A 12,015-nucleotide genomic window follows, 5' to 3' on the forward strand; every position below is an offset into this window, starting at 1 on the left:
CAGACATCCCCGACGCTGTCCCTTGGCCAGGAACTCCTCATGGTTTCTAAATGGCCTTTAGTCATTGCTGTTGGCAACTCAGCCCTGCGCGGAGGGGAGGGGCAGTTTTCTCCACCCAGGATGATGCCTTTGTTCATTTACTTGCTCTCTGTTCTCCTCCCCCCTCCTCCAGGGAGATAGGAGGCCTGGGCTCGGGGGAGTCACACGGATGTTGTCATCGCTCACACAATGTGGGCCAGCAAGAGGGTGGTCAGGGAGGTGTGAAGCCTGGAGTCCATCTCAGGCTCTGCCTCTCTTCCTGCCCAGGTGACCCCACCTAGCCTTGGTTTCCTCCTTTATAACCTCAGCCCCACCCACCCTGTGAAACTTCTGTGAGGAGATAATTTATGGGGAGTTGCTTTGTAAACATTTAAGATCATATGATGATTAATTAACCACTTCCAGGAGGAAACCCTTTGGGGCCCATTTTATGGAGGAGACCAAACTGCTGGTAATTAAGACCAGTACCGGCATCCCTACTATTAGTGGAGCGAAGTCTCCTCTGGAAAGCAGGCCGACACGGTCAGCCCCGCACAGTTTCCCAAACGAAGTTCTAAACAGACAAGGGCGGTCGGAACGATCCGTGCAGGCGGTTAGCAATTCCGTGTTAGTGGCACACTTCAGGCCACCGCATCTCTGCACAAGCTGTCCCCGTTGCCCAGGACACCTGCTCTCCTTCCTCATGGGGCTGACTCACCCTTTAAGGTCTAGAGCAGCTGCCAAGTTCTATAAAATCCTTCCTGTGTCTCCCATCCCCCCCACGCCAGCATCAGCCATTCCTTCCTTTTTGCTTCCATGGCACCTCAAAGCCCTCCATTAATTATACTCTGGCTTTTCCCGAAGTCTTCCCACCCCTCTGGGTGGTTGAGTCTTTGGAGGGCAGGGCCCAGCAGAGACCACGTGTTAGGCAGCTGCCCAAGGACCAGGATGTGCCTCTTGTGCTCACAGCTGTCCCTCCTGGTGTTTAGGACACTACCTGGCAGTCCTTATGAAATGAACTTGTTGAATAAATTTGTTGAATGAAGTTGGAAGAACCGAATCCCCGTGCAGAGAGAGCTCTGAGCTGTGCTTTGATTTCTCAGTCTTGTGTTGGCCTCTCCCCTCTTCACATATTAAATTCACCCCTTCTAATCTGCTCCTGCTCGAGAGAACCACGGCCAGGCTTGTGAGACGTGTTTGTAAAGTGCAAGAGTAAACAGATGGAGTGCCTGAGTGTGTGCCCCAGGAAATGCCACTAGATTTCACTGCGTGTGTTATCAATTCCAGTCACTCGGGTCTCTGGCTCCAGTCCTCAGAGGCTGGTTTCCAAAGTGACATTTGGACAGGTGCCCACAAACGCACTGTTTACAGACTCAGCTGGGCCCTTGGTGCTGCCCACCCGGCCCTCTAGACACCCTGGCCAGCTGCCCCACCCGCCTTCCACAGCAGCTCTCACCTTCCACCTATTTCTGATCAGACGGAAGGGCCCAAGAACTGGAGAACGTCACTCTGGACTTGTCCACACCTGCCACCTCATAAGTAGCTTAGTCTCTCCAGCCAGGTGCAGCCCCTTTGCCCTGCTCCACCATCTTCCTCCTGGAGGAGCCCCTCCCCACCCTCTCTTCCTCTGCTGATTCCTTACATGTTTAAAAATGAAGTCTTTATATATATAAAAAAATCTTAGCCAGGCAGCCCCTCTAGCTACCACCCCCCTTTTCTCTTTTCTCTACCAACTCTCCTGGAAGGGCCATCTGGACTCTTTCCCACTTTCCCTCCCTCTTCAACCTGCCACAGGGAGGTTTCTGCTCACGTGGCTCCCCCCAGTCAGCCTGTGCCACCACAGGGTCACCACGAGGTCTTTCACATTCAGAAATATGGAGCTAATTTGTCCAGGGCACCCGCTGGGTCCCCTGACAGCGTCCCTTCACTCCATTCTTCCACTACTATTTCCTAGGTGCCTCTTATGAGAGACAGGCGCTGCTCTAGGTCAGGCGTGAACAAACCTGATCCCCTTACCCTCAGGTGCTTCTGTTCTTCCTCTGTCCTGTGAGAGCTTCTTATCTCCCAGCTTGGGGGTGCCAGCTCTCCTACTGCCAAGGACCCTCCTCTTCTATCAGTGAGGCTTGACCCTTACTTCTCTCTATTCCAGTCACTCTAGAACACCTTCCTGTCCTGCTATTTGGATGCCAGTGACCAACGTGCAACTTTTCTGCAGCTGACTATGCACCTAAGAGGCCGACCCCACGTCCAAGTGCTTCCTGTACCTCTCCAGCAGTATCACACCAACCCTCAATTCCTGACGTCCCACGGGCCCAATCAGTGTCTCCCATACCTGCTCCTCCTCCAGGCCAGAAACCTCCGAGCCAGGACCTAGAAGCAATTTTAAACCTTACTGTCCTGTCCTCACATTGATCTGATGACCAAATACTGCTCATCCTTCCTGCTCAGTGTTGTTTTTCTACCCCATGGCAGGAACAGCTTTCTCACCGGCTTCCCTGTCTCTGGTCTCCCATGTCTGGATCCATCCCACTACCCCAGATGCCTGGATCATTTTCCCAAAATGCAAATCAGATCATTAGCTGTCCTCTTTAATGGGTCCCCATTGTCCTCATTCTGAAGCCCACACTCACAAGCTTGCCTCTAGATGGGGTATCCATTCTGACTGTCCCGTGCCATGCTGGTGACTGGATATTTTAGAGATGAAACTGACCCACAAGGCCCTCGGTGGCCGGCTCTGGCTTACCTGTGGCCTTGCCAACCTTTTCTCTCCTCCCATCCCCCCAAGTCACACACCAGACACTCTCCGCTCTGGGCATTTTATCCCCCCACCCACACCCCGGGCACCCTGCTCACCCCACCCTGTTCTGTTTCTGGAAACACCTCCTGTATCCTGATCTTAGAGTCATAGTTCTGTTAGTAATGCACTATGGGATCACAGCCAGGACATCACTTAATCCAGTAGTTCTCAGCATTAGCTGCACGTTAGAATCAGTTGGAGAGCTTTAAAAATTCGATGCCCAAACAGAAACCCAGACCAATTAGATCAGAATATCGGAGTGTCTGGGGAACCCTAATGTGCCCTCAACCTCCCTCCACCATGGTGCAGACTTTCTCCCTGAAGGACTCCCAAATGGAGCAAGCTCTGAGGCACACACCTTGGCAAGAGCCATTCAGAGCATTTAACTAAGCAGGGCTTGGAGCTGTTCCAAGCATGGGACCACAGTCGCCATTTCCGACGAGCCTGGAAAAGTCCCATCATGTCCGCTACAGCTGAGCATGACTCAGCAGGCCAGACCTTCCTGGTGACCTGCCTCTTAGCATTGGGCGTAGCTCCGACAGCCACCCTCCGCCTGTTTGGAGCAGGCCCAGCTCTGACTACCAACACTGCCCGGTTCCCCCAAACAGGCCTGGAGCCTCAGGAGCTAGCTACACTCACTTTCTAGTCTGGACAAGGAATGCGGTCTTGACAGGAGGGCTGTCCACTCTCATTTCGTCCTCCCCAGGAAGGTACAGCATTTTAAACTCCTAAGAGGGTTGATCAGAAAGAGGTTGTGTAAACAAGACTTTGGCTTCTGACTCCACTGCTCACTAGCCGTGTGAGCTTGAGCCCATCGGTCATTTCATTCCATCCTCGTCTGCTTTATGTCCATAAAATGGAAATCACCACCCCACCTCAGCCACATATGCAAAAGGCCTGGAGTAGAAAAGGGACCCAGTAGTGTCCTTTCCTGCTTCCTTTCTTCTTCTCTCTCCCTTAAAGCAAGTGGGCTGGGCCAGAGGTGATCAGCAGGGTCCTTCCTAACCTTGACATTCAAGTGAACAAGTGAGGACAGATCTGGGATCCGTGGTGGGGAGAAGGAAGTAAGCACAGACCTTTACCCCCTGCAGTTCCCTAGGGCAAGAGGCTGTTTTTGTTGTGGCTGGCACAGGGCCTCCAGGGAGAGGAGGCAGTTTTAACCTAAAACATGATGATTTATAAGGAGTGTGCTGTGAGTGGATGGGTGTGAGCGCAGGCTCGGGGACCACCTGGCCAGGAGGGCTCCAAGGCAGACTGGTGTTGGATACCAGCTCCGCCCCTGGCTAGCTGGGTGATGCCAGGCAGGTTTCTTCCCTCTGGCTACTCTCTCCACCTGCAGGATGGGCACAGTGGACGCTGCCCGCCTGCCTTACAGGGCTACAGGTGAGCAGCAACTGAGGTAAACACCATGAGAGCCCTCTGTAGCCCCGGGGCGCCACATAAATGCAGCATCATTAATTATGCCAGGCATTGTTTTGATTATTACAAATGCCTGTGTTGCATGGGAGATCGCTCAAGATGACTTATTAAGACCCCATGTTTCTATGGGCCCTGAGCTTTAGAATTCTGCAGTTCCAAGATTCTTTTTTTAATCCTCACCTGAGGATATGTTTATTGATTTTCAAGAGAGAGAAAGCGGGAAAGGGAGAGAGAGAAACATCAACTGGCTGCCTCCTGTAGGCACCCTGACCAGGGATCAAACCTACAACCTTCTGGTGTATGGAATGAGGCTCCCACCAACTGAATCACCCAGCCAGGGCTGCAGCCCCTACCTTTTAAGGCCAATGATAAGAATCTCCGACCTGTTCGGAGCCAGATCAGCGACAGGAGATGCTGAGTTGATGTAAGTAAATGACTGACACCGAAGAGGTAGGGAGAGTGTTGCTAAGCCAAGGAAAGCAAAACACTCACCTTCTGTGGGGCATTGATAACTCCAGTGTTGTAGCCAAACTGCAGGGAGCCAAGCACTGCCCCTCCCACGGCCAGCATGAGGCGGCCAGTCAGCTTCTGCAGAGAGAAAAACACATTGTTAGAGGCAGATCTGGGCCCAGGTTACTACAGAGCAGGGCCTGGGCTGGCAGGTTCCCTGTTCAGGGACCTTGCCTGACTCCGGGCACTATACCAGGCTTTCTCCCAGGAAACTTGGCCACTTTTCGACTTCAGGTGCCCCAATCAGCCCTGCTAACTTCTAGGCACTGGGCTGGCCAGACTCATTCCTGGGGTCTCTCTCGGTTTCTCTCTCTCTATCTGCAGCTAAGTCTTGGCTAGAGATGAACAGGCCTTGGCATTCTCTGGGGTCTCATTCCCCTGGTAGAGCCAGGCCTGGGGTTCAGGTGGCTCCAGACTCTGATTGGGAGGCTCAGGAACCAGGGCCCCTATGCAGAGGGGGTGGGCGTGGGGCACAAATTACATGGGAGAAGAAGCATAGATGGGGTGAATGCCCTGAATTTGGACCTACTTGCTCTGTGAAATTACAGCAGGCTAAGTGAGTCTTCCCACTCCTCCTCTGCTTGCTGGTCTGCAAAATGGGAACTGTTTCATGCTGATCAGCATTGGAGGTGTGGTCCGCCCTCCCCTCCCCTCCATTCACAGGGCAGGAAACAGCCCCACCAGGCAGAGATGAGGCAGAGACGAGGCAGAAGAGTTCCAGCTGGCCAGGGGTCTGCAGAGCCAGGCTGGTGCTCAGGGCTCCCTGATTCCCCACCTAGTGTCCCTCATGGCAGCCATCCCCAGACCTTGAGCTTCTCAGGGTTATTTGGGCACAGATGACATACCAGTCAGGAATGTGCTTTGGAAAAGTGACGCAAGGCAAGTCAGAGTGCGGGGCCAAGGTGTTTCCAATGGGCAGAGGGCTGGGGGAGAAAAACAACGGTGGGCTCCTGTCCCCTGGAAGCTGAGGGCCTGAGAGCAGCAGGCAGGTGGGCCCTTTATTCTTAAAATAAAGAACCCAGGAAATGTCAACATTAGGCAGGCCCTTAACTATCAGGAGAGAATGGAGCCAGGACAGGAACACCAAAGAACAACTGTGGGCCCCACACCGGGCGGGACTGGAGGGGATGGTTGGGAAGCTCACATACTGAGTCACACCTGTGGAGGGGAGACTCTCAGCTCGGCCACGTCTGCTATGGGCCTCGGTTTCCCCGTAGTACCCAGAAGCAGCCCTGATGACTTCAAGATCCTCACAGAGAGCACTGAGCTTAGCTGTTAATCAGACGTGTTCCTAGTACGGTCTTATTATTCTCTAGAAGCCTTTAGGCGAACGATTGAGGAACCCCAAGTTTTCACAACAGAGGCTGAGAAAGAAGAAGGAGGCTCCAGCTAGCTCACGTGCACACACTCAAAGGCTGTTGTTCATCAGGGGAGCACCGGGTCCCTTCTTCCCATCAGCACACCCGGCCCCTTCCTGGCCAAACTTGGACAATCGTCCTAGATGCCGGGGCTTTCTTCATGGTGGGCTGCATGCCCTTTAAATCCTGCCCTTCACAGCCCAGCTCAACCCCCTGCCCACCCACCCACATTCACAGCATGCCCCATTGCCCCCCTTCTCTCAGTTCTGAGTGGTTGGCGAGTATCTGGCAGACCCCCGGCCAAGCCCAGTTCATAGGGTGACCACTGGGATTGTAAGAGGATGTCAACAGGCACTGAGCGTCGACAGAGGGAGGCTGACCAGTGGCTGCTGAGTCCCAGCACATGAGAGTGGTCTCCTGGTGAGTCACAGGCGTTGGCTTGGGCTGTCCAGGGCGTGATAAAAATGGTATGGAAGACATGTTTTTCTAGTACACAACAATAAAGAAAAAACTAGCAACGCAAACCCATGATTTAACAAAACATGGCATAACTATATCGTCGTCGGCAGCCGTCCGTCTCGAGAGACGATGGTGTAGCTTCTTAAGAGTCTATCTGCACCGCCGAGAATGGCTGTGCAGTCCGACTCGGGAGTGACACGGTATCTGTCTCCTCCCGTGTTGAATTGACATCTTGCGATGACGCTGGAGTGTCCTCTCCAGTGAAGCTGAAGCTACAGAGCCTGGGCGGGGTGATATGGAGGGTCTGCTGTTGCCCATGCAGCAGACCCCCCCTCTCTTCGCAGCTGAAGAGTCCAAGGGAAAGACGGAGTCAATACAGCTTGGCTTCAGGTGCGCCGCAGGAGTTGCCGGTGTTGACTACAACGTCAAACCGCCTTAGGGACTCCGGCTCCGGATTTTCTGTCGGGGTTTACTCCCTTAGCCTTTCCCCTGAAGAGGTATGCCGCAAGGCAGCGGAGGTTTTTTGGAGTCAGAGTTTTCCTTCTCTGATGTGCCCTGACTGGAAGATCGAACCAGCAACACTTAGCTCGCAGGCCGATGCTCAATCCACTGAGCCAAACCAGCCAGGGCTAGGCATAACTATATAATGCAATATAAAAAAAGGAAGTTCTTCAGGTATTGATTTGGGACACACACCAAGATATATTAAGTAAAAAAAAGCAAGCTTCAGAGCAGTGTGTGTTGTACACTACCTTTTGTGTAAAAAATGAATTATAAAAGGCCAGGGGGTGAGAGGGGGGAAATACAGTGGTACCTTGGTACTCGTTGGTTTCAGAACTTGTCAAACTTGGTTCTCCATCGCATTTTGACAAGAAAAAAATGTTTCAGCACTTGGAGCTTGCTCATCACTTGTCACACTTGCCAGAACTTGTATGAGGCTAGATGCCGCCTCATAAGAGAAAATGCTTCACCAATTGTCACTTGCTCGCCACTTTTCGGAACTAATTAATGACAGGTACCCAGGTACCACTGTATAAATATCTGCTTATTTAAAAGAGCGCACAAGAAGGTACACTTTGAGGGATGGGGCTGCAGAGGCAGGGTGCAGGGAGGCTTCCTTAGGCACCCTTTTTGCATGTCTTTGAATTTTGAATCATGTGAATAATTACCTATTGAAAAGAAAATTGTTCACAAGCCCCGTGGTTTCATATTACTTAGAACAAAGCAATTTAAATGAAAATATAAGTGACAATAATACAGATGATTTGTGCTCTGATAAAAATCATGCCAGTAGCACAGGAATAAATGGCACTGCAGCAGGGGCCCTTTGAGAAGAAGTACTATTATTACAAGTCCTGTTTTAACTCTGGCTGATGGGTCCCTCTGGGCCTCTGAAGTCACCCTTGGGACCCCACAGAGCCGTGCAGCTTCTGGCGGTGGGGGCTTCCAGGAACCAAGGACAACCTCTTCTGCAGGACTTTGCCATTTGGCAGGTGAAGGTCAAACTGCTTTAGAAAACCTGTCTACCCACGTCCCGAGTTACAGCCACATCCACCCAGGCAGGCTGCTGCGTCAGGACCCACTACAGTGCTCAGTGACCCATGCTCAGCCTTCAGACGAAACAGGCCCCAGTCTTGATGTCAAGGAACAGGCTTCTGGTCCAGAGCAGAGGCCAGTGTGGTTTGAGCTTCAACCAGTGGGTGGGAAAAGGAACTGCGGGAGTCCTGGAGGGAGAGAGACCTATAATTCTGTCTGGGGACAAAGGTGGGTTCTCAGGAGGTGACACTGGAATTGGACCGTGAAGGACATGCAGGGAGTCTCCTTAGTGGGGAATCGGTGGCCAGACCGCATTCCAAGTAGACAGAACCCTTCGTGCAGGTGGGGGAGGTGGGGGGACACGACGACAGGCCCTCTCTGGCCAGACTAAGCAGGGGCTGCTCAGTGTGGCTGGAAGCTAGGTGCAGGGGCAGACCACAGCCTCTGCTCCTTCGGAGGCATGTGGCACACTCCTATTCCCACCCCCACTGCGCCCACCAAACGCTGCTTGATCACTGTTGGACTTGGAGTCAGGAGACCTGGGCTGAAGGATAGTGAGCTGCTTCCCTTCGCCTTGGAGTTGGGATAGTGGTGGTCCTTGCTCTGGGCCTCGCTTCCTCACATAGGAAATGAGGTAAGAGTTCCTTCCCTTCAGGGTTGCTGTCAAGGTCTTTATCAGTGCCCATCATGGAGCCTGCAGGGCTCACCTGACAACTGTTTTCTGAGTTGGGGAAGGATGGGAAGCTGCCCTTGATTGGGCCACCATGGCACCATCTGCCCCACCAGCCCTGTGCCTGGAACTAAAACTTAGTGATGAAGTCCATGCATTCAACATGTATATATTCTGGTGCCAGGCTGATGGACAAGTTGGTGATGCCTTAGAGTAGGAGTATAAACCCCACAACTGGTGGCTTTCTTATGAAGCGTTTTTTAGGGGTGAAGGAGCAATGTGGAGCCCAGAACCTGAGTGAGACACCTTGGGGTGGGGCTACCTTCTAGAACATCCACAGTCTTTGTCCTTGCTGTGTCCTCTATGGTCTCCAGCTTTTGCTCCAAGTAGCTGGGAATAGGGATCTGCTGTTCACCCATCAGACTGGACACTCCTTCAGCACGGGACCTAGAATGCCCAGGGTAGGACGCAGCACAGTTTTTGGGCAAAACTGGCTCTGCGTGAACCTGTTCTGCCAGAATGGTGTTCATCCTAACAGACTTTAACTTGGCCATTCATCAATCCTCTTATGAGTACTGGAACCTCAGCTCTGAGAGGTGGACACAGTGTAAAAGTGCCCCCACACCCCAACCCACAGGGCTGAAGAGGAAAGACCCCCAAACAGCTGAAACCCTGACTCTCCTAGAGTGCCACAGGCCCCTCAGGTTCCTTAAATGCCCAGGCTCAGGGTCCAGCACAGAATATGACCTCATGCCCCTCTACCCCTCGTCACCTCTATACTAATGCTGGGGGTGGTGGGGTGGTGTGTGTGTGTACGCGCGCGCGCGCGCGCGCCCCCCTCCCACACGTGGGATGATAATGGCCCTGGCTATGTATCACTGCTAGCACCGTAGCCTTTTGACCCACATGTGCCCATCCTCGGCAAAGCCCTTCAGCCCTTCAGCCCTGAGCTTGGCCTTCAGCAGGCCCTTGGTCAATACTGGCAGAGGGAGGGCATGTGTCTACCACCATTCAGAGGCAGGACGTTCCCTGTAGGAGGAGGGTCCAGAAGTCACTCCCATCCCTGTTCCCCACATGGCTCCCCCAGGGGCACTGGAGCATGGAACACAGCCTTTGTAACGACTTGGACCCCAGTTCTAAGGAGGGTGGGCAGGAGGGATGGCAGGGGCTTAACAGATCTACAATAGCTCTTTTAAAATTTATTTTGTGTACATTTTCTAAGATTTTGTGAGCAGAATTCTGGTAATTGAAAAAGAAGCCCAAGAAAGTGCAGAACTGCTTTAACACCTTCTTGTGATGGATGGAGCTGGAAGGTCAGACGCAGGGGCCCCAGGGACATTCAGCAAACAAAAACCAGTGTGGGGACTGAAGTTCTTTGGATTCCTACGCTGGATTCCTACACTGGCGTTTTACCCTCTGTTACCCTCTCTGACCTTATTTTTCAAAAAGAAAGAGGAATGGGCTACGGCTCTGATGCCTGACCTTCAGAGGACCGCAGGCATTTACTCCCCTTGAAGCCACTTCCTTCAAGCCTTCCAGTGATGTCAGGACTTTTGCCTGGCTGAGCCGCCCTGCACCCTGTGCTGGCCCTGGAGGCAGAGGGGACTCATCAATCTTTGTGTGGGGAAAGAGGGGACTCATCAATCTTTAGAGAAGAAAGAGGAGGAAGGAGCTGCTGAATTTAGCAGCACCAGCAGCACCGGCAGTACCGGCAGCACCGGCAGCACCAGCAGCACCAGCAGTACCGGCAGCACCAGCAGCACCGGCAGTACCAGCAGCACCGGCAGCACCGGCAGTACCGGCAGCACCAGCAGTACCAGCAGCATCAGCAGCACCGGCAGTACCAGCAGCACCGGCAGTACCAGCAGCACCAGCAGCACCTGGAGCACCAGCAGCACCAGCAGCACCTGCAGCACCTGGAGCACCTGCAGTACCAGCAGGACCAGCAGGACCAGCAGGACCAGTAGTACCTGCAAGGGGCTAGAACCCTGCTGGGAGCTTCTTACACATCCTAATTTAACCACTACGAAGAACACAATCCTGGGAGAGATTGCTCCCCCTTTCACAGATGAAAAACTGGGAGGCTCAGGGAGGAAAAATGGGTACCAGCAAGTCCCTCGGCTTCTATGAAATTTCAAGTTGGGGGGGTCTCAGATGCCAGCCTCTGTGCCCTTTCTGCTCATGTTCTCCCCCCTCAGCTTCCCGGTACTGGTCCCTGAAAGAAACAAGGTTTCTACCTGGTGCCTTCTATGTAGGTCAGATTCCCTTCCAGCAACTCTGGGCCTTGCCCAGTCTGAGCCAGGACCTCCAAGCTTCTGGATACTTAGGTGGATTTTGCTCTAAGCCAAGGTCAGCAAACTATGGCCCATGGACCAAATCCAGCCTGCCAGTTAAGAATGGGTTTTAAATTTTTTAAAGATTTAATTTAATTTATTTTTTTAGAGAGAGGGGAAGGGAGAAAGAAAGAGAAGGAGAGACGCATCAATGTGTGGTTGCCTCTCATGTGCCCCCAACTGGGGACCTGGCCTGCAACCCAGGCATATGCCCTGACTGGGAATCGAACTGGCGACCCTTTGGTTCACAGGCCAGTGCTCAATCCACTGAGCCACACCAGCCAGGGCCTTTTTTTTTTTAACTAGCTGGAAAAAAAAAAAAAAAAAGACTAATATTTTGTAATATATAAAAATTATATTAAATTCAGCCCTGCCTCATGTGGCTCAGCGGACTGAGTACTGGCCTGTGAACCAAAGGGTCACCAATTGAATTTCCTGTCAGGGAACGTGCCTGGGTTGTGGGCCGAGTCCCTAGTTGGGGGCGTGTGAGTGGCAGCTGATTTGATGTTTCTCTCCCTCTCATTCTCCCTCCCTCCCCCCCCCCGGAAATTAAAATCTTTTAAAAAAATTATATTAAATTCAAACTTCAGTGAGCATTGCTATGGTTTGGTTGGAACACGGCCACATTTGTTGGTTTATATATTGTTTATGGCTGCTTTTGTGCTACAGTGACAGAACTGAGTGCTTGTGGCCGATGGCATGGCCCACAAAGCTGACGATATTTACTTACTACCCAGCTCTTTACAGAAAAAGTTCGCCAATTTCTACTTTAAGCTTCAGGTCCTCTGAACTACTACTAGGTGCAAACCCCATATGCAAACCGCACAGGAGTTTCAAAGCCTTCCAGGCAAAACCAAATCATTCTAAGATAAGTAAAAAGGTGTTTCTCCTAAAATGGGATGTTAAATGCAAACA

At 52.3% G+C, this 12,015-nt stretch overlaps 1 protein-coding gene across 1 annotated transcript in view; it reads right to left on the reverse strand.

The window, feature by feature from the left end:
• SLC2A1 (solute carrier family 2 member 1) overlaps nt 1-12,015 on the reverse strand; it is a 31,751-nt gene that overhangs the window by 14,046 nt on the left and 5,690 nt on the right. Inside the window, exon 2 of the mRNA XM_090269252.1 lies at nt 4,727-4,822. Coding sequence (XP_090125378.1) covers nt 4,727-4,822 — 96 coding nt within the window. The remainder of the gene's footprint in view (nt 1-4,726; nt 4,823-12,015) is intronic.

Source organism: Furipterus horrens, unplaced genomic scaffold, assembly GCF_987537825.1.
Source record: "Furipterus horrens unplaced genomic scaffold, mFurHor1.1.pri manual_scaffold_3, whole genome shotgun sequence".
Classification (NCBI taxonomy): domain Eukaryota; kingdom Metazoa; phylum Chordata; class Mammalia; order Chiroptera; family Furipteridae; genus Furipterus; species Furipterus horrens.